Raw genomic sequence first — 26,954 nt, forward strand, 5'->3', positions numbered from 1 at the left:
ATTTCATTACACCAAATACACAAAATAATGTTATTTTTAACAGCTTCATATGGCCCCTTTAAAATCAGATAATCATTTAATTTGCTGGATTATCAGAAATAGACATTAACACGTGTTTACGGAATATATAATTTGCAGAAAAAACAATATATTGGTCATGCTGCCCAGCACTAATGTGGGAGTGTGAATTTAGGGTTTGTTTGTATTATTCACATAATATTGTCATTAAATGGCTCATTTAATTGGACCCCTGCAATATAAATATGATATTACATGGCAGAAGTTCTGGTCTTTCTCTACCCGTCCAGTACCTTTTTAAATTTTCCTTGTCGTTTGGCTGATGCTTGTCCCTGCTGGTCAGAATAACACACATCAGAGAGAGAATCTCACACACACACACACACTCTGTCCTCACTATACTCTGCTCTCTACTCCTTCACATCATCATGATTCACTGCAAGGTGCAGCAGTACAGTTGACAATGACAGGATGATTATATACAGGACAGTGACAGTAAAAACCCCAGTAAATGAGCTCTTAAACTTGAACTGACAGACAGAAAGCCCAATGAAACAGTGCTGGACGCTCTGTGGACAATCAAAGAAGACAGACGTAAATGAGATGCAATGTAACTTGCTCTGGAGAACTCAGCTCACACTAGTCAGATTGTTCACCAGCACCATGACAGTGGAAAGGAATAAAGCTTAGACATGCTTTTGTTTCATAGTGCTGTTTCTTGTTACTGGACTCGTAACAAACTTTAGATAGCATCTCAAATCATCTGGAGTCATTGTAAAGCACAGAACACAATGATCAGAGTCTCTGGATGAGTGAAGCATGACGAGACGATACCAGCTGATCAGACAGAGAACAGAACCAAACCATTACTGAACACACGCGAGTAGGGGTGTGCGATATGTACAGTCTATGACAAGATCATAATAGTTGTTTAAACAATGTGGAAGCTGACATTATTGAGTCTGTCAATCACTCTGCAAAATACATTTTTTTAAATTAAATTCAATATATGGGGCCAAAATGTTTATATTTATATCACAAAAGCAAGACAAGCTGTTTTTCTTGATATATCTGCACAATTGTGAATGTAATATTGATTTTAAACAGTAAACAAGACGACAATATTTTGAGTTACAACCAGAGCTACAATAAATCAGTCTTTTGGAATGAATTAATAATTCAATAATCGATTCATAAAGACGTCACTTGCTTCGTTCATGAATAAACCAGCCGTTCGTATGAATCAGTTGAGTCAATGATTCAACGGCTCACTCATTAAGACAGTGCCTTGCTTTGTTCATGAATGAATCGGCTGTTTGTACAAATCAATAGTGTGAAATGATTCAATGACTCACTTAAGACACTGAAGTATCATTTCACTTAAAAATAAAATAATTTCATATTTCAATATACAAAATCATATTTTTTAGAACATTATTTATGCAATTGTAATTGCAGTGTACATACTCCTAAACAGCTTCAGATGTAGATTCTGTGCTGCTTCTGCAGTGCAAAGATGGATTTTGTTGATACTGATTTCATTTGATTTTAACAGTCTGTAAGGTCTTATTCAAATTGAATTTATGTAAGAATGTAAGAATTTAACGTAAAGGATGATGCATACATCTAATTAAATGTAAAAATGCCCTGGAATTTAATTTAAGGTGGCAAATGACACCCCTCAATTAAAATGTTTCTGTCACTGCAGTGAACAAAGCACTGCAGAGAATATGACAAATAAGAAAAGCTTTGGGAGTCAGCTGACACGACAGACCAAAAACACACACAGCTAAATATTGTCTAATTATCATTATAGACAAAATGGCAGACGATGTTAAGTGGTCATTCTTGTCAATATCGCAAACCCTCACACGTGAGAGAGACTGAGCGATAAAAATACAAGAAAAAGCAGCATCAGGACCACAGAGAAGCAGCTTACAAATCTACAGATGAGCCGAAAGAACATTGGGTTTGAAGAGACTGGTGACTCACTGCTTTTTTGCCGAACTCACTCTTGGGCAGAACCAGAGAGCCAGTGATGTACCCCCCTGGACCAGCACCTTTAGGGATCCTGAAACACAAAGACAAACATCTGCATCCTCTGATGGCTCAGATCTCAACAGCAGCGGCTGGATGGACACTCACTTGTCGTCGGGCAGGGCAGTGATGTAGAAGGGCTGTGACGCACTGGGGCTCAGCGTGATGGAGTTGGCCTTCTTCTTGGACAGCATGGCAGCACGGTGCATCTCATAGATGTCCAGCGAGAGCGTGTTGGAGAGACGGTGAGACACGACGAACGTCAGGTCCTTCAAACGTTCCAGCTCACTCTGCTGCTCGTGACGCACCTGCAGACGCACCGTGTAGTCGCCCTTCTCCAGCTTCAGAGAGTACTGCCACAGAGGAACAACATCTCAAATAAATACTGCAGGGTATAGTAGGTGTTCCCAACTTCTGCATGTTATTGCACAAAATTAAAACGGACTTTTATAAGATGAGAAAATGTCCTGTTCTGACAGTTTATTTATTTAAAAAAAAAAAACATTTTTTACCTCTCAGTACAAAGGTAATATTGCGGTCTCAATTTGTAAAAAGTTTCAATGAATATGCATTAATAACAATAACAACAACAATAATAATAATTAGACTTCATGGTGAAATTGTGCAGCCCAATTTAGCAGAAATTGTGTTGAATGCTGGAAATCTTAAAGGGCTAGTTCACCCAAAAATGAAAATTCTGTCATTAATTACTCACCCTCATGTCGTTCCACCCCCCCTAAGACCTTTGTTCATCTTCAGAACACAAATTAAGATATTTTTTATCAAATCCGATGGCTCAGAGAGGCCTCCATTGACAGCAACGCCCCCCAAACTCTCAAGATCCATAAAGGTACTAAAGACGTTGTTAAAACAGTCGACGCGACTACAGTGGCTCTACAATAATTTTATGAAGCGACGAGAATACTTTTTGTGCCCGAAAACAAAACAAAAATAATGACCGAACCTCTCCTTTTCGGTGTCATTCTCATACGCTGTTTACGTCCAGCGCTTCCAGGTTCTACGTCAGAACAGCGGCTCATTATTGGACGGCTCCTGCATCAGCATCACACGCATGCATCGCGCTGCTCACATGTGCAGCTTTGGCCAATAATGAGCCGACGTTCGGACGTAGAGCACGGAAGCCTTCACTGTGCTTACTGCGTTAACCGCGTAAGGATAATGACAGGGAAGAGAAGAGATTGCTGAATAAAGTTGTATTTTTGTTTTGTTTTTGCACACAAAAAGTATTTTCGTCGCTTCATAAAATTATTGTAGAACCACTGTAGGTCACGTCGACTGTTTTAATGAAGTCTTTAATACCTTAATGGATCTTAAAGAGTTTGGGTGGCGTTGCTGTCAATGGAGGCCTCTCTGAGCCATCGGATTTGATAAAAAAATATCTTAATTTGTGTTCTGAAGATGAACGAAGGTCTTAGGGGTGTGGAACGACATGAGGGCGAGTAATTAATGACAGAATTTTCATTTTTGGGTGTACTAACCCTTTAAAGAGAAGTTATTTTTGAAACTGGAAAAGGCTCCATCACAGAATGGTTTTAATTTGATAAATTATATTTAATTACAACTTTTCTTTAGTTTGATTGTGGCTTAAGTATTTCTATCACAATCTGAAATCACAACATAAAACCTGCAGTTTGGCAGTTTTAGGTCATCATGTGATCATGTTAAGGTTGTGCAGCAGGTCAGTGGTGTTCTGCTTACCTGGTGTGGGTAGGCATCTCCAGAGCCCATGAGTCTCTTGTTCTGGTCAAACAGGAGCCAGAGTTGACTGTCAAACTCAGATTCGTATAATAACTCACATAGCAGCGGACAGCTGGGCGTCACCTCGCCACTCTTAGGCTGAAAGCACAAGATCAGTAATGTAACAACAATCAATAAATCAACCCACGGTGTAAACAAAATTATAATTCACTATCAAAAATGCATAGACATACAGGTATCATCACACTCACCTGATGGAAATTATACGTGAGAACGATCTCATAGAGTTGTCTGTTGTTTGGTAACACATCTCTAGCACCAAGGGGTTTTATTTTAGCACTTACAGGCCTGTGGAGAAGAAACACACACAGTAGAGAGATTAATCGTGCAGAAAGTAAACATTTGATTTGAAGGTTTCTAAAGTGTTCTTTTTGGAGCTCTTCATCTTAGGAAGGTGCTTTATGATCAAAGAGAAAAAGCATTTCATATCCAACAACCCAGTCCCTACTTTATTTCTGGGCTTCACTGAACATCATTCAGACAGTAAACGTGAATGTGTACACTAGATCAGGATGGTATGATGGTTTCAAAGGCTTTAGGAAGCTTGGGAAGACTTTGGCATAGGCGTGGGAAGTGGGGGTGCTGAGGGTGCTGCAGCACCCCCTGTTTTTTTCTGTGGGCAACTGCGCAAATAGGCCGCCTTGTTGGCAGAGGCTATTTACACTTACTCTGCCCACCAACGTGTGACTGGGCTAGTCAACATTACAAAAGACGGTCATCAATCGTCAGATTCAGTGGCATAGATGATAAAGCGTGTGTCATACTCCTTTTGACGCAATCGACCCGGGCTCGAATCTGCCTTTTGGCGAACTGTCTCTTAAAATGCAAATGAGCTGCTGCTCCCCGCCTCCTATTCCAGAATAGAGCTGCGCCATTACAGCTCGGACCTCCTAAAAACATCTGTTATGGTTCTCATGTTTATCGCACTGAAATCATGCGGTTTAAACCATATGAGTTTAAACTTCTGACATATGGTTTTCTGAGAGCACACATCCGAAAGCACACGGACAGAAAGCGGCTGTCACAGGCATGTGAGTACTCAACTAAGTTCTCATTCACACCCAAGTTCACATTAAAAATACACATGAGTTTCAAAAACAGTCAGTTATGTCTGTGAAGGTAAACTGCTGGGAAATAAATCGCATGTTTATTTTAGATCTAAATAGTGTTCTGTGCTGGTCTGTGCAGACAAAGGCAGAACAGTTAGTGTGTTTTGCTCAAACTTTCGCCATGGCATTAGAGCTGGTACACCGGCATTTTTTTTCACAACACAAAATAAGCAGACATCAGATGAGTGAAACTGAGATGTTTCTGCACATGTATGTGTTTACCTGAGAGGCTGAACCCAGTTCTTTAGCGTGATTGTTGGAGAAACATCTTCATATCTCAATGGAGAACAAACCTCAAAACTAGAAATCCCTTCAGAGGCATGCTACATACAGAAACACACAAAAAACAAGAGCAATTAATGAACCTGACACATGCTGCTGAAAGTAAAACCATGAAACTAAGGGACCTAAAGAAGTTTGCAAAGTTAGGGGTCAGTAAGACTTTTTAATGTTTTCGAAAGAAGCCTCTTCTGCTCACCAAGGCTGCATTTATTTGATCAAAAATACCATAAAAACAACAATATTATGAAATATTATTACAATTTCAAATAGCTGTGTTCTATGTGAATATATTGTAAAATTTAATTTATTCCAGTGATCAAAGCTGAATTTTTCGGCATCATTACTCCAGTCTTCAGTGTCACGTGATCCTTCAGAAATCATTCTAATAGGCTGATTTGCTGCTCAAGAAACATTTCTGATTATTATCAATGTTGAAAACGGTTGTGCTGCTTTATATTTTTGTGTAAACCATGATGCATTTTAATTTCCAGGACTCTTTGATGAATAGAAAGTTAAAAGAACAGTATTTATTTGAAATAGAAATCTTTTGTAACATTATAAATGTCTTTACTGTTACTTTTGATCAGTTTAATGCATCTTTGCTGAACAAAAGTATTTATTTCTTACTGACTCCAAACAGAAAGGTGCTGTTAAATACTAAAACCTGAAGATACTCACAATATGAAGAGGAGAGGGTGACGTCACCAGCCCGTGGAAGGAAATGACATAATCAATGGTGACGTCACCGAGACTCGCCCACCAGCGAGCAACACAGAGTTCCAAAGTCCGTCCTGGCTGAAAAAGACACACACAGATGAACATGTGACCTGACAGACACAGAAAAACTAGGATTGAATCACGTGTGTAAAATAACCACAGAAATAAATATACGAGAGTATGTGTATTTTGTACCAGCACAGGAAAAGCCTCCGTGAGTGAGCCTTTCTCCAGCAGAGATGAGAACTTATAAAACTCATTGGCTCGATACGCTCGCTGCTTCACCAGATGAACTGCATGCAGGACAAACTTCGACGACACATCTCCAGAGTGAGACGTTAATGAGATTTCTGAAAGAGACACGGATGCACTGAATAATTAGATCATAGATCTATGTCTGCACAAAACTGCAGTGATGCATCATTCATTCACACAAATATTACCTGCCCATGATGCTCCATGAGGGACGGTAATGAAATGGCGCCGGATCTGTCCTGGTCTGAAGTGGACGTCTGTGAACGTGATCTCTTGACTGCGACTATCAGCTACTCTATAAGACAGAAACACATGTCACACACCAGCAGAAACATAGATGCTAGCGGAAGAGAGCAGTTGGACGTACTTCGCAGGGATTATAACCGTTATAGGAACTCTGAAGAGAGGACCGGCGCTGAGAGCGGCCGTGTCGTATCCACACACCTGGAAAACACACACACACATCGTCACAGATCAGGACAGTCAAATAGTGTATGCACATGGATGAGATCTGCGAACGTGCCTCAGTGTAGTGCAGACCCTCTCGCAGGCCCTGCGGGTCTATGCGGATGTTGACGTGGCGGCACTGATTCATGAGCTCTAGGTGTGATGGACAGTGAACCCAGGTAGCGTTGCAGACGAGAGCCAGATGCAGCTGCAGCAAGATACGGGCCGAGTTCTCTGCAGAGAAAACATCACACAATCCATTACACATGGGTAAAAACTCACATACACATCCTAATGATGTCTGTTTCAGAAATTAAAGAAATGTTGGACCAGTCAAGAGAAATGATGGTCATAAATACACTACCGTTCAAATGTTTGGGGTCACTATTTATTCATCAATGACGCATTAAACTGATCAAAAGTAACAGTAAAGAAATTTGTAAAATTACAAAAGATTTCTATTTCAAATAAATGATTTTAATGCTTTTAAAATATAAAATCTTTTGAGCTTTCTATTCATCAAAGAATCCTGAAAAATAAAATGTATCACTGTTTCCACAAAAATATGAAGCAGCACAACTGTTTTCAACATTGATAATAATCAGAAATGTTTCTTGAGCAGCAAATCAGCATATTAGAATAATTTCTGAAGGATCATGTGACACTCAAGAATGGAGTAATGATGCCAAAAATTCAGCTTTGATCACAGAAATAAATTACATTTGACAAATATTCACAAAGAAAACAGCTATTTGAAATTGTAATATTTCACAATATTACAGTTTTTAATGTATTTTTGATCAAATAAATGCAGCCTAGGTGAGCAGAAGAGACTGCTTTCAGAAACAAAAAAAATTACCAATCCTAAACATTTAAACAAAAGAGTTCAATCTAATAAAAAAGTATTACTGTACTCAATACTGGTTTATGCTGTACAATTTTATGAATATCAGAGTATCGCATCATTAGTTTTGCAATGTGTTAACATCAAACTCTATAGGAATGAATTGAATCAAGTCTCTCATATGCATTTGTTATTTTAATATCACAAATATACTATTATAGGATATATGTAAATTTGAATGAGATTTTATTTATATATTTTCTGTTTCCATTTTAATTTTATTTAATGTTTTTTTTTTTTATATATATATATAATTTAGTTGTGCATTTTGCCATTTTCATTATTTTTATAATGAAATGTATAATTTTTTTAAGTCCCATGTTTAGTTTATTTAGTTATACAAGTACGTCAACTTAAATTAAACACCTTGGCAACTAGCTAAAATAAAGTTTGTGTTTTATTTTCTCTCAGGTAATGTTTATTTTATTTCAGTTAATGTTTATTTTATGAAGAAAAAAAAATTAGTTAAAGGGGTCCTATTATGCTCTTTTACAAAGTCTTGATTTTGTTTTGGGGGTGTACTAGAACAGGCTCTCATACTAGGTTGTTAGAAAAACACATTATTTTTCACATATTTTACATTATTACAACACCTCTCTCCCCAGTCTGGCATGAACGGCTCGAATAGTTCCTGTATCAAATGAAGGCCCGCCTTCTGAAATACGAAATGTGCTGCGATTGGTTAGCTGGGCCAGTGTGTGTTGTGATTGGCAGCACTCGGCGCCTGGTCGGGAAATGTCATGCTCTTACCATAGCCGCCTGCGATCTTCAGTGTAAATACTGCGTAAAAATCAAATAAATTTGAGCGCGATTTATACCCGGAAGATTGTAACCACTCTAAGTTCGTCTGCCTTGGGAAAGCTAGCGTGTCTCCGACATAGTGATAACACTCGTTATCTTCTCTAGTGCAGCTCAACCAGGTCTCGTCCCATTCGTCGATATTTGTGATCACAAATCCCGGACAATATGCGTTATAGTCCAAACAAGTCGTTCGTTGTAGTTTTTGAAAAGTGATTTCTGTTAAATAAAATATCTTCTTTTGAAGTGGACTTTGAACTTTGTAACTTTGCAGATCTTTTTTATGCTCAAACAGCAACATTACAGACTAACTAAAGTTGAAAGTGAAAAAGCATAATAGGACCCCTTTAACGATAATAACCCTGGTATATGTGACATGAGGATCTATAAGAGCTTGTATTGAGTGTTCTAAATCAGACCAGGTTAAACGGGTCAAATAATAAACTGTTATTAACTTCATGCTTGTTTTGGCATCAACCTGATTAAGCTTTCTCTCTAAAAATATTCTCCAATGCATTCAGCTCCACTATGAACTGTTGCGTGTACCTGTGTTCTCAGGATAACCCTGGTATACGTGACATGAGGATCTATAAGAGCTTGTATTGAGTGTTCTAAATCAGACCAAGTTAAACGGGTCAAATAATAAACTGTTATTAACTTCATGCTTGTTTTGGCATCAACCTGATTAAGCTTTCTCTCTAAAAATATTCTCCAATGCATTCAGCTCCACTATGAACTGTTGCGTGTACCTGTGTTCTCAGGAAACACAGGCTCGATGCCGACCCCATGATCAGATGGTGCAGTGACCTGGGTCGGGTTCCTGAGGTAGATGCCTCGCTGTGCTCCTACGGTCACAGTGAAGCCGAGGCTACTGGTAGGCAGCGATGCATGCTGCATGAGGTAGTCGAACGCCCGCTCCACCTGCGCATCACATAAACACAATCATGAACGCATGGACATGTGCATCATGAGCATCACTGCTCTGCTCCTCAGTACCTGAATGATGCCGTGGCCCTGCGCAAACACCTCTATATCCTCCACTTTCAGAGCCGTGTTCTCCAGAGCCCTGCGGACCGCTGGCACTGTGGGCCGAACGTCGTTCTGCTTCAGACCTGACAAACACACACACACAACTCAGTATTTAGAGCACAAATGTGCGAGCTGGGAGTGTGCTATGCATCATCTACAATCACATCATGATGCCACTCTCTTTGCCAAAATGCCCTGATAGCTCACACTTTAATTGTGCGATGCACCCATTTTAATGCAGTTAGAACAACCCAAAACTTCAAGATATACAGCGCCATTTTTTTGCCATGAGTTTGGTCTTGTATCAAAAAATTAAGCAATACCACACAAGCAACAGTGCTGTTTTCCAGAATATCAACAAGACTGTGAATGTCATTGTGGTTTTAAAACAGTTCAATAAACAAAAAGTTAACATTTTGCGCTACATTTTAGACACATTTTTTGTCAATATTGTCTGTTTTTGCTTTATTTTGCCAATGAAAATGTCCTTATAAAACCACAGCAGAACTGCTTTGCGTCTCTGAGAAACACACAGAAGTGATTCATTACTGAATGAATACATGTTTAATGAAGTCAGTTTAATAAATGATTCAGTGGATGAATGAATCAGCCACTTAAAGGGTTAGTTCACCCAAAAAATTTTGCCATGAGTTTGGTCTTGTATCAAAAAATTAAGCAATACCACACAAGCAACAGTGCTGTTTTCCAGATTATCAACAAGACTGTGAATGTCATTGTGGTTTTAAAACAGTTCAATAAACAAAAAGTTAACATTTTGCACTACATTTTAGACACATTTTTTTGTCAATATTGTCTGTTTTTGCTTTATTTTGCCAATGAAAATGTCCTTATGAAACCACAGCAGAACTGCTTTGCGTCTCTGAGAAACACACAGAAGTGATTCATTACTGAATGAATACATGTTTAATGAAGTCAGTTTAATAAATGATTCAGTGGATGAATGAATCAGCCACTTAAAGGGTTAGTTCACCCAAAAATAAAAATTAGCCCATAAATTACTCACCCTCAAGTCATCCTAGGTGTATATTACTTTATTCTTTCAGGCTAATCCAGTCGGAGTAATATTAAAAATGGTCTTTGATCTTTCAAGCTGTTTCATGGCACTCAGCGGGTGTTGCACGCATCCGTCCAAAAGCAGTTAAATAAAACGCGCTCATCCATTAAAAAAATAAAAGTGTCTCACATGGCTCCGGGGGGTGAACAAAGGCCTTCTGTAGCGAATCGATGCGTTTTTGTAAGAAAAAGATCCATTTTCAAAACATAATAATCACTTGAATCTAGCTTGCGCTCACCGTTGTAAACCGAAGCAGTTCTGGGCAGATGACATATGAGGTCAGCTTTGCGCATGCGCCACTCAGAAGTGACGCACGCGGAAGCGCAGCGGAGAGATCAAAACAAAACAACGGTCACTAATTAGAAGTACAAAACGAGGATTTGTAAAGAAGAATGTCGGAGGATTTCGATATAAGCCAAGAGGAGACTGGTTTTCCTTTGCTAAAGTAAGGAAACTTTGGTTCCTTTGCTCCTGTTAACAAACGCTGGTTTTCACGAGACTCACTTGCGCATGCGCAGCACTGACCTCAACGTCATCCGCCCGGAACTGCTTCCAGTGTACAACAGTGAGCGCAAGCTACATTAAAGTGATTATTACGTTTTGAATATGGATTTTTTTCTTACAAAAACGCATCGTTTCGCTACAGGGGGCCTTTGTTCACCCCCCGGAGCCGTGTGAGACTTTTTTTTAATGGATGGGCACATTTTATTTAACTGCTTTTGGACAGATGCATGCAACACCCACTGAGTGGCATTAAACAGCTTGAAAAATCAAAGACTTTAAGCGATTTTATCCTCTAGTTGCTGGAAAATATAATGAGCGATTCAGTATTTAAACTCTTATTAATAAAAGTCGTGGGGCAGCGTTGACAAGTTTCTTTGCTCCTGGATGTGTGAGCTGTGCAATATCTGATGTGTATGTGTCAGTAAGCAGCGCATTAATATAGAACGGTAATTAAAGGCTCTAATGCACATCAGCACACCAGTATAGGTGTGTGTATTGTAGGAGCTAGATAACATATGATGACGTGTGACATACAGTAGTGGTGTCTCAATTCTTGGGGGGATATTTTCACCCCTACCCCTTGACACTCAGTTTCAAGCGACAAGGGGAAGGGGTAGGCAGAGGGGTAGGGGAAGGGGTATAAAATAGAATTGGGCCTAACTAAAGTTGAAAAAGTGAAAAAGCATAATAGCACCCCTTTAAAAATCCCCTGGAAATCAATTTACGTTGACAAATATCGACTAATAGTGGAAAAGGTCATTTCTGTCACTGCTATGAACTGACCACTGCACAGAACATGAAGAATATAAAAAGCTTTGAGAGTCATCTGTCCATGACAGGTCTAAACCAGCACAAAAACAGTCAAATATCATCTAATTATCATTATCGACAAAATCCCAATAAATACCGAGATTTTTATTTTTTTTTGGTCAATATCGCACGCCCTTAGTATGAACTTGACGGGCTGAACTGCATCTGTACCTGAGAGCACAAGAGCAATTCCTCCACAGGCATTCGGAGAGGACATGGAGGTGCCGTTCATCAGCTGTGTGCCACGTAGCGTCCAGTTCGGTACGGAGGCGATGGCTCCTCCAGGTGCGCTGATGCTGACGCCCAGAGCGCCGTCCGTACTGGGTCCGCGGGATGACCATGTGTACTGGTTCGGAGGAAGCTTCTCTCTCAGCGAGTATTCGGCCACCATCATATCGGGAGTGACGTAAGCGCCCACACCTGCGCACCAGGAACCATCAAATGTTTTCTGATTGCATTATGCAACTTTTTGATTAGAACAGATTTTGGTGACCCCTGAATTAGAACAATATGGCCACAATTTACTAAAATGAGGGTATCAATTCTGTGGCCATGATTTAACTAAAACAATGGAACAAACGACTTCCCCCGAATTATATTTTTATCTGCATTGTCATGTGCAGATCTCCTTATTTTAATAAATATTTTATCATTGTTTGTTATTGTTATATTTCATGTCATTGCTGGTTTTATGTATAATTCTTTGGCAATATTCTATGTAAACACAATCATGGCAATATATTGAACTGACGAACTCAGTCAGTACCGATCACACTGCTGGTTGTTCCTCCAGGGCAGCCCACGGTGGACAGACACGGGCCGTTATTCCCAGCACTCGAGACAAACAACACATTATACTTCTGTACTGCTTCTGTGATGATCTCACAGATTCTCCTGAAAAAACAGACATGGATCATGCTCAAGTTAATAATGTCATGTTCCATCCAGCTGTTTTTCAACACAAGATTGTGGACAAGGTCAGAGCTTTCTTAACACCAACCAGTTAACAAGTGGTTCAAACAATGCAACTACTAATCAGCTTTGTTGATTTAACTGCACTGACACTTATTGTATTAGAATAAAAATTTGATCTGAATAATTAATGACACTATTATCTGATTTAGTGCTGAAATGAATTTGCTTTGTAATAGAAATTTCCTGGTTTATCCAGTCATTTTCCTGTTTATTTCTGTGAAGCTGCATTGAAACAATCTGTATTATATAAAGCGTTATAGAAATACATGTGACTTGACTTTGAATGTGTATTTTTTCAGTTGACAGTTGTCGTCAGAAGCGCAGTGTGAGTGCCTCACCCTGAGTTCGGCCAGTGTGTCGCCTCCCCGTAACTGTAGTTCACAAGATCACACTTATAGTTTATGACTTCAATCATCTGCAGACAAAGATCACAAATAACATCAATAAAGTAACCATGATAAAGGAGTTATTCATCAGATCAAGTATCTGTATTGACAGGATCTTTTCACAGTGTGCTTCTCAAAACACAGGCTGCATCTTAGTGAGGTTGCATGTCAATCAAACGGCACACAATAGGTTTATTTCTGTGAAGCTGCGTTGAAACAATCTGTATTATATAAAGCGTTATAGAAATACATGTGACTTGACTTTGAATGTGTATTTTTTCAGTTGTCAGTTGTCGTCAGAAGCGCAGTGTGAGTGCCTCACCCTGAGTTCGGCCAGTGTGTCGCCTCCCCGTAACTGTAGTTCACAAGATCACACTTATAGTTTATGACTTCAATCATCTGCAGACAAAGATCACAAATAACATCAATAAAGTAACCATGATAAAGGAGTTATTCATCAGATCAAGTATCTGTATTGACAGGATCTTTTCACAGTGTGCTTCTCAAAACACAGGCTGCATCTTAGTGAGGTTGCATGTCAATCAAACGGCACACAATAGATTCGGATCACACGGACTAAAATATAACTTTTCCTCAATTATTCGTTGTTGGAAGTCAAATCTTTCATGTAACACAAGTAATTGTAGTTTTATGAGAGCAGTATTTAGCAAAAGCACTATTGTAATGGGGCTTTGTAAAACTAAACATTTGTCCCACTTCAAAGAAAAAACATATGTATCATGTATTGCCAATATTCATAAAAAATACAATTCAAAATAAAGAGATATAATTTTTGGTCCATAACGTCCAGCCTGATTAACTATCAACATCACCCACTGACCACAAAGTGTGTTTGTGCATCTCTTTTTAAATAAATAAATAATGCATTTATTTATAGGCACCTTTCAAAACACTCTATGACACCTTACAAACATTCATAGAATACAGTACCGAATAATATAAAACAAATCATAACACATACAAAAAAAATTACATGGTTTGATTTTTTTTTTTTTGTAACTGATGAATGACATCGAGACATTTATTAAGTGATTAAAGTGTTATTATTGTAAACAAACTATTAACAATCGTTTTCGCTAACTTAAAGCAGAAATAAAATATAAATGTTAGATGAAAAACTTGAATGAAAATTAGAAATGCTGGTTTGGCAACTAACTGAAATAAAATAATTTTAAGTTTGAAGTACAAAAATTACTAAATCAGAAATAAAATTGTTAAATTGAATATAAATCATTTTTACTTTTATATTAGAAATGTTTTTTAAATATAAAAAAAGAAAAAGTTTCATAACAAAATTACTCAAACTAAAATTAAAATGAAAACTGAAATTTAAAAAAAAAGCTACTATAAAAGTTCATAGATAATACTAAAATAGCCCTGATTAAAGAGTATTAATAGTTCTTGATGATGTATCGATGCCTGACAGCTGGACTCATGTTATACGCAGAGACGTCATGATGACTGAGTGTTAGTCTCTTACAGCTCGTATGAGGCCGGTGCCCGTCTCCATGGTGCTGAGGCGGGTGTCTCCGATCTTCACAGCCAGGATCTGAGCTCCTGGAGCGACACCGTTTCGTTCGGGCTCATCAGGGAAGTGACCCGCTGCAATGCTAGCGACGTGCGTCCCATGAGCTCCTGCAAACACATGCTGATCAGCGCAAAGCATCTCAATGATCAATTTCTACACATTTCATTATCATCAGTCTCACCTCCGCTGGTGACAATACACAGAGTGTTTCCCTCGTCATAGATGTTTATGGAGTAATTGAGCATCTCTGCGTATCCCAGTGTAGCATATTCCTGTCTCTCTCGATATGAGCTCAGGACAGAGCAGGACGTCAGGTCTCCAGTCTCAGAAGTGTCCACCACAGCCCTGACACACACACAAGATTGTGGACAACATAAAAATCTTACTAATACACTGACAATGAGCTCACCCTCAGGCATTCTAATATGTGACCCTGGACCACAAAACCAGTCATAAGGGTCAATTTTCTGAAATTGAGATTTATACGTAATCTGAAAGCTGAATAAATAAGCTTTCCATTAAAGTATGGTTTGTTTGGATAGGACGATATTCGGCCGAGATGCAACTATTTGAAAATCTGGAATCTAAGGGTGCAAAAAAATAAAAAATATTGAGAAAATAGCCTTTAAAGTTTTCCAAAAGAAGTCCTTAGCAATGCATTTTACTAATGATAATACATTTTTGATATATTTACGATAGGAAATTTACAAAATAGCTTCATGGAACATGATCTTTCATATCCTAATGATGTTTGGCATAAATGAAAAATCGATAATTTTGACCCATACAATGTATTTTTGGCTATTGCTACAAATATACCCCAGCTACTTGAGACTGGTTTTGTGGTCCAGGGTCACATATATAGATGAGTTTGTAGCATTATATCATTTGCTCTTCAATAGATCCTCTGCAGTGAAAGGGTGCCGTCAGAATGAGAGTCCAAACAGCTGATAAAAACATCACAATAATCCACAAGACTCCAGTCCATCAATTAACGTCTTGTGAAGCCAAAAGCTGTGTGTTTGTAAGAAACAAATCCATCAAGACATTTTTGACTTCAAACTGTTGCTTCTGGATAAAATATACGAGTCCATAATCCATAATAACACTTCCTACAGTGAAAGTCCATCTCACATGTCCTCTCACATCAAAATCCACCCACATATTTGTTTATAACTATTTTGGACGGTTTTGGCTCGTAGACAGTGCTTGATCTGTGCATATTTCTCTCCTGATTCAGACCAGATCACTTTTTCACTGGAGGAAGCATCATTACTGATTATGGACTCACAATTATGGATTTGAAGTTAAAAACATAATAATGATGGATTTACTTCTTACAAAAACGCAACTTCTGGCTTCACAAGAAGTCAAGATATTAATTAATGGACTGGAGTTGTGTGGATTACTTGTGGATTGTGATATTTTTTTATCAGCTCATTCTGACGGCACCCATTCACTGCAGAGGATTCACTGGAGAGCAAGTGATGTAATGCTACATTTTAGGGATGCTCATATTGACTATTTACCTGTTAACCGAAAGTAAGAAATTTGACCGAATAATACTATCAGTTAAACTGTTTAAAAAGGTTTTAAAAGTTTTTTTTTTTTTTAAGTTTGCAGCATTGTGAAAGAAAAATATTCTATAAATATTTATTACATATTCGATACGTGCAACCACACGTGCCTACAAACATTTACCTGCGCAAGCACCCGCTCCGCCTTCACTTAACTAAAGAAGTAAAGGCAACAGTGGCAAAAGGCAATATTGGATGAATGATTATCATAGAGTGAATCTGTGAGTCAAATTCTGAATGGGTTATAGCCTAGAAAGCACACAAAGTGCGCTCCCCCTTATAATCATTAAAAAGCTGTCACTCATCTCAGATCTCGCAATCTCACAAAGTTCCGTAATATTCAATGAAGCTCTAAACTCCTGCACAATGAATCTCTTATTTACATCGTGTGTACATTTTGTTTGTTCTAATGAGAGGATTCGAAAAAGTGAGCAAAACTGAACAACACTGAACAAAACTCCTGCTTTATGAGCGGTGAATGGATCCTAACATAAACACCTGTGATTGGCCATTACATTCATGAAATCAACAGATATGTATGTGATTGGCTACAAGGCTCAACGCTGCAGAAACCAGTGTTTTCTGCCACGGAACAGACTGCCCTCCAGACTGTCACACAGCATCGACGTTAATTTTTTAAAATAAAAACAAGTTGTAAAATGTAAAAATGAAAAAATAAGTTGTGCACTGAGGCCTGCTTTTTATTTTTATGTCTGATGAAAAAACATGCGGTTCTTCAAAGCGCATAGAAGGATTCAGTGTGTGTTTTCGTTTTATCATCTTAATTTGTTAATTAAGTAAAAAATATTTAGTGTAGGCCTATTTATTATTTTATTCTGTTTTTCTTTGTTCTCAGAAGCGCTGCAGGTGTATTTGTAATGGGTCACAGACACTCGTCCATCCATAATTAATACTAATTTAATATTGAAATATTATCAGTTAACGGTTAATGTTCAGATAACGAGCAGCATTTGTCAGTCGGGAAAATGAACCGAAACGAGCATCCCTACTAAATTTCCCCAAATCTGATGAAAATCAAACTCCTCTACATTTTAGATGGCCTGAGAGTGAGGACATTTTCAGCAAATTTTCATTTTTGGGTGAACTATTCCTTTTAAGCTGGTGGTTTAGTTGGGGATGTTCTGACCTCCATGTGACACCGTCGTGCCACGATATACAGTCATAAACCGGCCCTGGATCACTGTATTTCTTCTCCAGGGATCCTAACAGCTCCACGTGACACTGTAGTTCCTCCTTCTGTAGTTTCTCCATCTGACAACATAAACACCAAACCTTATTTATTTTAAGCCATATTCAACATGCAAAACAAGCATCTACTAACTAGGCCTGGGCAATAAAACGGTATCGATATTAATCGACGGTACACCCTCTTCGATAACGATCAATATAGCGCACGTTATAGGCACGTGCTATGAGTGACGCAGACCGCACACACAAACACGAACACATGCTGAATTGAGTGCTGTGCCTGCCTGTGATGAGGAGATTGTGGGAAAAAAAAAAAAAAAAAGAATATTAGTCGATTTTAAAATAAACATTTGCATTTGACACAAACAAATGCTGATTTGGGTGCGGTGCCTGCCGGTGATGAGGAGATTGTGGGAAAAAAAAAAAAAAAAGAATATTAGTCGATTTTAAAATAAACATTTGCATTTGAATGCAAAAATAGTACAATCAAATGTTAGGTGTGCGTCTGAGAGCGTCATGATGTTAGTGACGTTGTTGCATTTTAATGTTTTATAAGTCTAGCCCACAAGATGCGCAGTTGCTGCATTATTCATTAAAAATATTAGAGAAATATAGCAGCTCAATTATCGATATCGAACGATAGGAAACATTATATCGTTTATACATTTTTTAGCTATATCGCCCAGCCCTACTACTAACTAAGACATAGTTATATAAATAAAAAATGTCATCATTATTCATCATTATTCAAGCATGCAAATACTTGCAGCAATCTGACCTGTGATGGGTTTGGGTGAGTCTGGTCAAAATCTTCTATCCTGCGACTGGCCTCAGCGAGAGCTGCTCTGTGTGCTGGATCCCACAGCTTCTCCTTACGCTCTTTCTGAATCACCAGACATGGAATCATTATGTATAAACAAGCCAAAACATGCACTTGTATGAAGCTGACATGTGCACACCAGCAGCACTACCAAATCATCATGTGTTACCTGTATTCTCTCTTTAAGAGCTTTAGGGAAAAAATCATAACCGTTCTTTATTCCAATGTGATACTTCCCAGATGGATTCACCCAAGCATCAGGAATCTGAAGAGAAACAGGAAACCTTTAGTGTTACTGAAAAACTGAGTGGTTATTAAAATAATATTGAGGAGTGAATCTCACACAGCCTGTCGAGAACATGTTTGACTCAAATTTTACCCCAACATTAAAAAAAATATTTTTTTATACATTTTTTAAAATTATTTAATAATAAATATTTTTTTTGTAAAAACTAACATATGTAACTAGAGGCAAAGTAGATGCATTTAATAAGATATGGACCCCCTTTATGTTAACAGACAGATAAAGTGGAACGTTAAACACAGACTGTGAATCAATCCCTGATGTCATTTTCCTTTATTTTCTGTTATTATTTTTATGTTCTGTTATTGTGTGTGTGTGTTAGGGCTGCACGATAAATCGCATGTGATTGTAATGTGCATCTTTTCAGTAAAGCCGATTCTGTGATTAGTAGTAAATCTCCAGCACGTGCTTTCAGATGGAGCGACATTTACTACACAGAGCCGTAGTTCACTGACAAGCTACGCAATATCGTGTTAATTATCGCAGACTAATCGCATGCGATAATGAATGAGATATAGCTTGTCAGATGTGCATGACAATCACATGTGATCTATCGTGCAGCCCTAAAAATATATATATATATATATATATATTTTTTTTTATATATTTTGAGGTGGGAAGATAATTGTATTGTTCTGTTGGATTCTTTGACACTTTTTATAAATAAATAATTAAATGAATATTGCATGAGGGAATACATGCTACATTTGACATTATTTTCATGACATGCTCTTAAATGGCAAAAACTCCCTCTACTCTCCCCTCTACTTTTTTTTTTATGGCAACAAACTACATGTTTTTGCACATGCTTTGTATACCATGGAAATATTTGTTGTAATACTGAATTAAAATAATTTGTATTACAACTCCACTGTAGAAAATATTGTACTAGGAAATGAGCATCACCACTGAGAAAAAAAAAACCCTAAAAAGTAAAACATTCTGTGTAATGCACAGTAATGTGAGAATTATATGTTTTGCATTTGTTGGTGTTTTAATGCCATGCCAGCTTCCCTGGCTATTTTCATGACAAATAACAAGTTAAAAGATCAATTAAAAAAACCTATACAAGTTTGCATTGGATAAAAACTCAAATGGATGTAGGTTTGACTACACTTGACTAAGTGTTTGCGGAGTACTTTTGCATTGAGAATTAAAATGAAAATGTCACAATGTAAAAAAATCTTGATGGTCCTGAAACAGGCTGCATTTTCTAAAAGGAAAAATATCATCTTTTATTTTCTTTTGAAATATGAGATGCAAATGTGTTATTGTGATGTTCACACAGATATAGTTTTAGTAACCCGAGTATCTGAAAGCTTGTGTGAACTGTAATGAATGACAGCGGCTCCTAATATAAAGGTGCAGATTACTAGCACTCTTACATTGAGTGTGCGTCCCGTCAGTCCGGTCACGACCCCGTCCTTTACCTCCACCACAGTGGACATGTTCACGTCGCCGCTACCCGTCGTGTCGATGATGTCCACAATCTTGGGTTTCCCATCTGTTGTGGTCTACATGAAAGAGCATGAGATATTTCAGCATCAGTCTGGAGTCAGACAAATCATATCAGATTCACAGCGGGTTGCGTTTGAAAACTTAGATGTTAAAACAGACGCATGACTATATATTTATGATAAATAATCTGTGTTTAAAAGCACAGATCAGCTCACATGTTGCCATATGAGCATTATAGGATCATTCTTCTTTTAAAAATGATGGTGGACAGACAGAAACAAGACATGTACATCACATGAATCGCTCAGTCAGTAGTGTAAAAGAACTGCTGACAGTTGAGTGAAAGCTCAAAACAGCTGCTGGATCCTCTTACAACTCAAGTTAAACACAACAACTCAAGACAAATCATGTGTTTTTGGTGAACACTAACACACAAAACAGCACTAACTAGTTGTGCCTCAAAATCAACAGCATGCTATCAAATGCTATAGTGCTGTCTATGTAGGCAACTCAATAGGTTTTGAAACACAGCCTTTGTCATATATATAAAGGTTCTTTGATATCTAACTGTATAAATGACTAACATATTAATTTATCACGGTATATATCATATAATGTTTCCCTTAAAATACCATGGTAGTTCAAAGAAACGATGGTATTACTATGGTAACGTTAGTTCTTTGTAAATGAGAGCCATTGATGAGGATGACACAGCTTGTCCTTTCAAATATGTCGTTTATGTATTTTACAGCTTTATTCACCTTGATTTACTTCGTATATGTTAGTGCTTCGTTGTTTAAATATGACACCGGAGTTCCGGTAATGTCCAGTATTTGTGGTCCGTTAAACGGTAGGAAACCCCACTGCGGCCTAGTGATAAACCGCAGCCGCGGGCTCAATTTACCTGCATGCCCGGGGCCCCTGGGTCCACCCCGGTGTCGAGGATCGCGATAAGCACACCTCGGCCATCGTACTCTGGGAATTTAGTGAGGAAAGAGGCAGCACCGGTCTCTTTTTTCGGAAGCAGCCCGTGAAACGGGAACGGATCTTCAGCGGAATGAGCAGACATGACCGTACAGAGCGAGATTGAAAACACAACACGACAGCGGTGGACCGGCAAAGACACAATGTGCGAGAGAGCCGAGCGACTCTCTTAAAGGTGCAGTAACACTCATCTCAGCCACCGTTAACAAACACATCTCCATCTCAGTTTCATGTGCTTTAAGTTCATAATTCTTGCACACATAATATTTATATACTTAATAACTTATTTAATTACTTATAACCTTATATAAGAATAACTTTAATAATTTAATAATACAAAAACTCGTTTCCTACTTGTTTGCAGGCGTTACAGGATTCTGCGCCTATTGAATTATTTTACCTTTCTGGTCATTTAAGCTTGTATTAGTCTCATTTGTAAGTAAATGAGATTTATACTCAATAAATAAATAAATAAATAAGTCTACCAAGCTAACAAAAATATGTTCTAAGAACATTTTGCTAACATTCCCATTAAGTTATGAAAACATTATTTCTGAATGTTCAAAACGTCCAGTTTTTTGTTGTTGTTTGATTTGTTTTTTATTTACAACTGTTTTGAAACAAACATTATTTCTAAATGTTTCAGAAATGAAAGTTTCTATGAATGATGTAAAAATAATATTTTTGGGCTAACATTTTGAGAACATTATTAAAGACCAAATAACTGCCCAAATTAACATTCTATTAACGTAACGTAACCTTGCCAGAACATTAGTCAAAGTTCTGAGAACTTTCCCTGTTACCTGGGTATGAATGCATTTATAATCAATTTTAAATCAATAGTTCACAAAAATTAAGTACTTCATTCAAAACTATTGTGTGACTTCAGAACACAGAGACTACAGAGCACAAGTCGTATGGATTACTGTCAATATACGTTTAAGGATAATGTTTTTAACAGAATATGAATCAAGACTAACATGAGGGTGAGTAAACAAGAATTTTCATTTTGCGGGTAATATATTCTTTTAACATTGCTAAAATTGCTATAATTGACAGAAAAATGTGCCAGTAATAGGGAAATATTCAATGAGACATAAATGAACGTCCAGTTTCACAGACAAGGCTTACTCAGTCCCAGACTAAAATGCATGTTTGAGCTGTCTTAACTGAAAGCAACTTGCACTGACATATCTCATACGTCAGTGCCAATGATTTGTATCAGATGCAAACCAGTCATTTTTTTTACTAAGGCACATTAAAATAGTAATAATAATAATAATAAAAACTTCAATGTCTCAATTTAACTAAGGTCTCATCCTGTCTTAATCTAAGCCCTGTCAGTGAAACCAATATTCGATATTCAATTTACAGTGAATATGGTAATCTGGCAGTGGTTAGTCTGAGAGGATGTGTATGAATGTTACAGTAGTGACAGTAACTGCAATGTGGATTTTTGGAAACTCAATACATGTTTGAAAGAGGGAAAAAAACTAATTTTGAAGCCTAATTTCCAAAATTATCATATGAAACATTGGCTGAGTTGTGTGGCTAAATGTGTTCAACCACTAGATGGCTTTATTGTTCCACGATGATTATTATAGTGAGAGGGCTTGTTTCCAACATACTGCTTCCATTTGTCTGTCCAGTGCTGGCCTGGCAGTGAGGAATGTCAGAAACCCGTCCTGAGCGACCATGTCTTTACACATGTGAAGTGTGCTTTAAATACAAGCAGCTTTCACTTTGTGTTAGTGCTCTCAAGGTCAGTTAAATCATTCAGAAGCACACTTCGCTGAAAGACTGGTGATTATTGTATAACTGAATTTGGATGTGTGCTGTTACTCCACTATTCATGAACTAATTCTCTTTTTCAGAGGAACATCATTATGAATGAATCAGAGAACATGTTTGTGTGTTAAACCCTGTGTATTAACGTACACTATAGCAGTCCAAATTGGGACTCCTGGGATGATTTTAAACACTAAAGGAGTTTACATTTATGGTGATCAATTGATGACGCTTTTCAGCTACTCAAAAAATATATATACAAAAATTGTACATAGAATATAGGTTTTGAAATGTTTCAACATTTCAGTGTAAAAGTTTGGATCAGAAACATATAGATTCATTTTGACTGCTAGGGAATTCACTTCCATGAATTCGAAGGAATCATATTTTCATTTAGTTTCTAATCATCAAATACACAACAAAAACCTCCATCATCATGTTTTCAAAAGTAAAGAGGGTGCTTCTCTTTCTCTGTGCCAAACTGTGCACTTTTGTGCTTTGAAGTTGAAACTTTTGATGTGAAATATTCATATACTGACATTTCAGAATATGACATTTGACTGCAGTTTGAGACATTGCTGAGATCTCTTCTAAGAACTCTAAAGGAGACACATGTGAGAAACATCCGAGAAGCAGGATAATTCTGTCTCAAACATCTCCATTTCTCTATTTAATATAATTGCTGTCAAGGTGAACAATGGAGTTAAATGAAAATGATCTCATTTCTGATTTCTCTTTTCTTACAGGAGAGACAGGAAAAATAGACTTACAAAGTATCAAATCAACACAATACTGTGCAGTTTACAAAAACAAATTGCACAATTACCACAACAATGCACTCCTATTACCAAATCACTGAATGTAAGCAAAGGAAATAAAATAACGTTATTGACTTATTGTTGATTTTTCTGAATTGATTAACGTTACGTGTATTCACAAGCTGTTTTATTTACGGTATAAATGCTTGGAAATAATATTTAACGTTTTCAGGTCCATTCATCATTTGTAGCACGCAAGCCACCCAATAATCGCAATAAGCTTTGTGCTTTGTTACTTATATTAAAACACAAAGTGTCAGCCTTCTGTCAACTTTATAATAAAACACTACAAACAATAAATGTGTTTTTACGCTTCTAAATTTGTAATGAGATAACTATATTCGTCTCAGTTCAAGCAGCATGTAAATCAGTGATATTTTCCTCTTTAATATTTGCAGCACGAAATAAACATGAATAAATAGTTGAATGTATGTTGAAAAAATCTGAACAATTTAATACAAACTAATGTTTCATGAAATCGATCAATTAGAGTTTCAAAAAACGTCAATAAGCCTACCTTTTATTGCTTTTTTATGTTAAATGTGAAGAATGATGCCACAGACTTTTTATTTTATTTTATTTACTTTTTTGGCGGAGTATATAGGTGGAATTCTCACATTAACTTCACGCACTAGGCCCATAACCTGATTTTATTATCGTCATTTTGACTTTATTCTTAAAATATTATGACGTTAATCTTATTTTTCAGCATGGTACTAAAATGTTGTACTGCATGCAAACACAATCTTGCCACAGAAGCCCAAAGAACATTAAAAAATAAATAAAATACTAAGGAGATATTTGAATTATTTATTAATGAACTAGTATTTTCTGAGTCAGTGTCACAAGATGAAGTTGACGATCCTGACTCGCCATCTCCTCAGGACGCACCTTTAGAGAGAAATACATATAATATTATACTTTACATAATAATATATAATATACTTTATATATATATATATATTATAGTGTATAATATCTATATAGAAACGTTATTTCCGGGTCCAATACATTGCTGGTTTTCGTGCAAGTCAGCAAGTCATTGACAGATTTTTTTTCCACAATCTTTGAAGCATATTTCCTACATTATTGATTTTATTCATTTTTTTTGTTCAGTTATTTCATTTAGATTTGTATTTCTATTTTTTCTGCCCTTTTTAAATAATCCATTTATAAATTCATTTAAAAAAACGAGTAATAAAGTGTACAATAAAGTACAATCAAATCCTTATATTATAATCACATTGCACTTGAATACAGTTAAAGGTGTATTCTGCCGATTGTCCTGCAGGTGACCGCATAAATCCGTCTTCTTACGATGCACTTACACTCTTAAAAATAAAGGTGCTTCACGATGCCATAGAAGAACCTTTTTGTCTAAATGGTTCCATAAAGAACCTTTAACATCTGAAGAACCTTTCTGTTTCACAAAAGGTTCTTTGTGGTGAAAGAAGGTTCTTCAGATTACAAAAAGGTAAGAAAGAGATGGTTCTTTAAAGAAGCTTTGACTGAATGGTTCTTTGTGGAACCAAAAATGGTTCTTCTATGGCATCGCTCGAAGAACCTTTTGAAGCACCTTTATTTTTAAGAGTGTAGGTCTTTACGATTACTCCAGAGCACTCGTAGATCTGCGATGATTTTCAAGTGCTACTTAAGTTAGGAAGCTTTTGGGAAACGCAGCCCTGTTTGTTTTCCTTAATTATTTTACAAAAGCACAGGTTTTTGATGATATTGTTTGTGAGTGCAAACAAATAAACGTATACCATTTACAATTCCGAATTATGTATTAATCTTACCTTTATGAGCAAAAATGAAGGCGTATGTTAAGTTTCCGCTCTTGCGCGCTGGAGCCTCCATGTCCTGCAAGGCGCGCTTCAGCTTCCACTCTCCGCACAAACGATTGGATATGCGTCTAACAGCACACATTTATCTAGGTTACTTTTTTTAATTAATATTGTGAATTGCATGAAGTGTTTTATGTAGGTGTAGGGCAATAGAATATACGGTCTGTACAGTATAAAAACCATTACGCCTATGGAGAGTCCCCACTTTTCACAAAAACAAACCTGTGTGTGTGTGCGCGTGTGTGCACTGATCTGAACTGCTATTTCCAGCTCATCTCTATTGTTTCTTTGACTTGTGAGTGAAATTAAAGCACTGTTGAGCATCTCTCAGTTTATAAAAAGAACATCTGTCTTCCACACCCTCCCACATTTAGAAACAAATGACGCTGCAAGGCCTTGTACACAGACCTGACATTTGCATATCAGCTAATGTGTTTTGTCATTGATATAAAAATAGGAGGGAAATCTAAAAGGAAAAACTATGTATATGTGTTTTATGTTGAGTATCATATACGATCCATAAGGCGTCTATGGCTCATATAGTGAGAATATGGAGCAAAAATATGCAATTTGGTGCAGATGCTGATATTTATATGAGGAAATTATGATGCTTGTAATGTAAATCATTGAGATTTTTATAACAGTATAGCCTATCAGACACAAACTAGTGCTTTGGATAGAAGAGAGTATAGGCTACTATATGGCAAAAATTTTGATTTATTGCCCCTCATAAACCCCCCTCCTCCTACCATAAATGGACACCTGTTTGGACACCTGTTTCTGTACACCCCCCACCCCATCTAACCCGGCCATCTGTTTATCCACCCCAATGATCCAAAGGAAGTTATGATTGTTTGGGAAAGTGTTTTTGTGTGGGTTCATTGAAACTGTTCAAAACTATGTGCTTTAAACTTTAAATTGTGAAACGTGGTATGATTATTAAACGGGGATAAGGGAAGTTTTTATTAAAGTTTTCACACACATACATTTCAAGAAAAACATACTCGGTATATAAACAATGTAATGACGGATATTAAGTCGAATATTTAAGTGTTGTTAATTTAAAAACTAGTTAGAGTTTGTTACAAGTTAGAAAAGAAAAAGAAAACTAGGCCGCTGTCCATCTATCTAAAACAAACAAAAAAAAGTATCAGATAGTTCGTTAAACAGTACGTGGCAGTCAAAAATCTTGTAACATTACAGTTTAAAAGTTTGAGAGTTTGTTACCTGTTAGAAAATAAAATAAAAAATGCTGACATCTCACCGTGATCTAAAACAAAAAGCGTCAGAGACATTCATTAAACAATACAGCAGTTACGTTTTTAAAAGTTTGAGAGTTTGTTACCTGTTAGAAAATAAAATAAAAAATGCTGACATCTCACCGTGATCTAAAACAATTTTAAGATATTAAAATAATATTTAATGTTGTTTTTGAGGTCACTCAGCCCCCCCACACGCTCCAAATTCACCCCAAATAG

At 37.1% G+C, this 26,954-nt stretch overlaps 1 protein-coding gene across 4 annotated transcripts in view; it reads right to left on the reverse strand.

Annotated features, from left to right (window-relative positions):
- The window catches only part of tpp2 (tripeptidyl peptidase 2), a 31,412-nt gene extending 10,242 nt beyond the window's left edge, over nucleotides 1-21,170 (reverse strand). The window contains exons 1-23 of one of the 4 annotated variants that reach the window (XM_016240629.1): nucleotides 20,947-21,170; nucleotides 19,970-20,098; nucleotides 18,450-18,545; nucleotides 18,239-18,343; nucleotides 17,399-17,523; nucleotides 14,856-15,019; nucleotides 14,627-14,781; nucleotides 13,448-13,524; nucleotides 12,531-12,658; nucleotides 11,936-12,184; nucleotides 9,343-9,458; nucleotides 9,096-9,267; nucleotides 6,721-6,878; nucleotides 6,565-6,641; nucleotides 6,386-6,492; nucleotides 6,138-6,292; nucleotides 5,904-6,020; nucleotides 5,166-5,266; nucleotides 4,026-4,122; nucleotides 3,775-3,912; nucleotides 2,164-2,408; nucleotides 2,011-2,089; nucleotides 312-350 (exon numbers count right to left, since the gene is read on the reverse strand). In XM_016240629.1, coding sequence (XP_016096115.1) covers nucleotides 312-350; nucleotides 2,011-2,089; nucleotides 2,164-2,408; nucleotides 3,775-3,912; nucleotides 4,026-4,122; nucleotides 5,166-5,266; nucleotides 5,904-6,020; nucleotides 6,138-6,292; nucleotides 6,386-6,492; nucleotides 6,565-6,641; nucleotides 6,721-6,878; nucleotides 9,096-9,267; nucleotides 9,343-9,458; nucleotides 11,936-12,184; nucleotides 12,531-12,658; nucleotides 13,448-13,524; nucleotides 14,627-14,781; nucleotides 14,856-15,019; nucleotides 17,399-17,523; nucleotides 18,239-18,343; nucleotides 18,450-18,545; nucleotides 19,970-20,098; nucleotides 20,947-21,111 — 2,994 coding nt within the window. In that variant the 5' untranslated portion in view covers nucleotides 21,112-21,170. Of the gene's footprint in view, nucleotides 1-311; nucleotides 354-2,010; nucleotides 2,090-2,163; nucleotides 2,409-3,774; nucleotides 3,913-4,025; nucleotides 4,123-5,165; nucleotides 5,267-5,903; nucleotides 6,021-6,137; nucleotides 6,293-6,385; nucleotides 6,493-6,564; nucleotides 6,642-6,720; nucleotides 6,879-9,095; nucleotides 9,268-9,342; nucleotides 9,459-11,935; nucleotides 12,185-12,530; nucleotides 12,659-13,447; nucleotides 13,525-14,626; nucleotides 14,782-14,855; nucleotides 15,020-17,398; nucleotides 17,524-18,238; nucleotides 18,344-18,449; nucleotides 18,546-19,969; nucleotides 20,099-20,803; nucleotides 20,838-20,946 lie in introns of those variants that run through there. The other 3 variants (XM_016240628.1, XM_016240631.1, XM_016240630.1) reach the window with 3 other exon arrangements.
- Between the last annotated feature and the right edge of the window lie 5,784 nt (nucleotides 21,171-26,954).

This window comes from Sinocyclocheilus grahami, unplaced genomic scaffold (assembly GCF_001515645.1).
Source record: "Sinocyclocheilus grahami isolate Dianchi unplaced genomic scaffold, SAMN03320097.WGS_v1.1 scaffold595.1, whole genome shotgun sequence".
Lineage (NCBI taxonomy): Eukaryota > Metazoa > Chordata > Actinopteri > Cypriniformes > Cyprinidae > Sinocyclocheilus > Sinocyclocheilus grahami.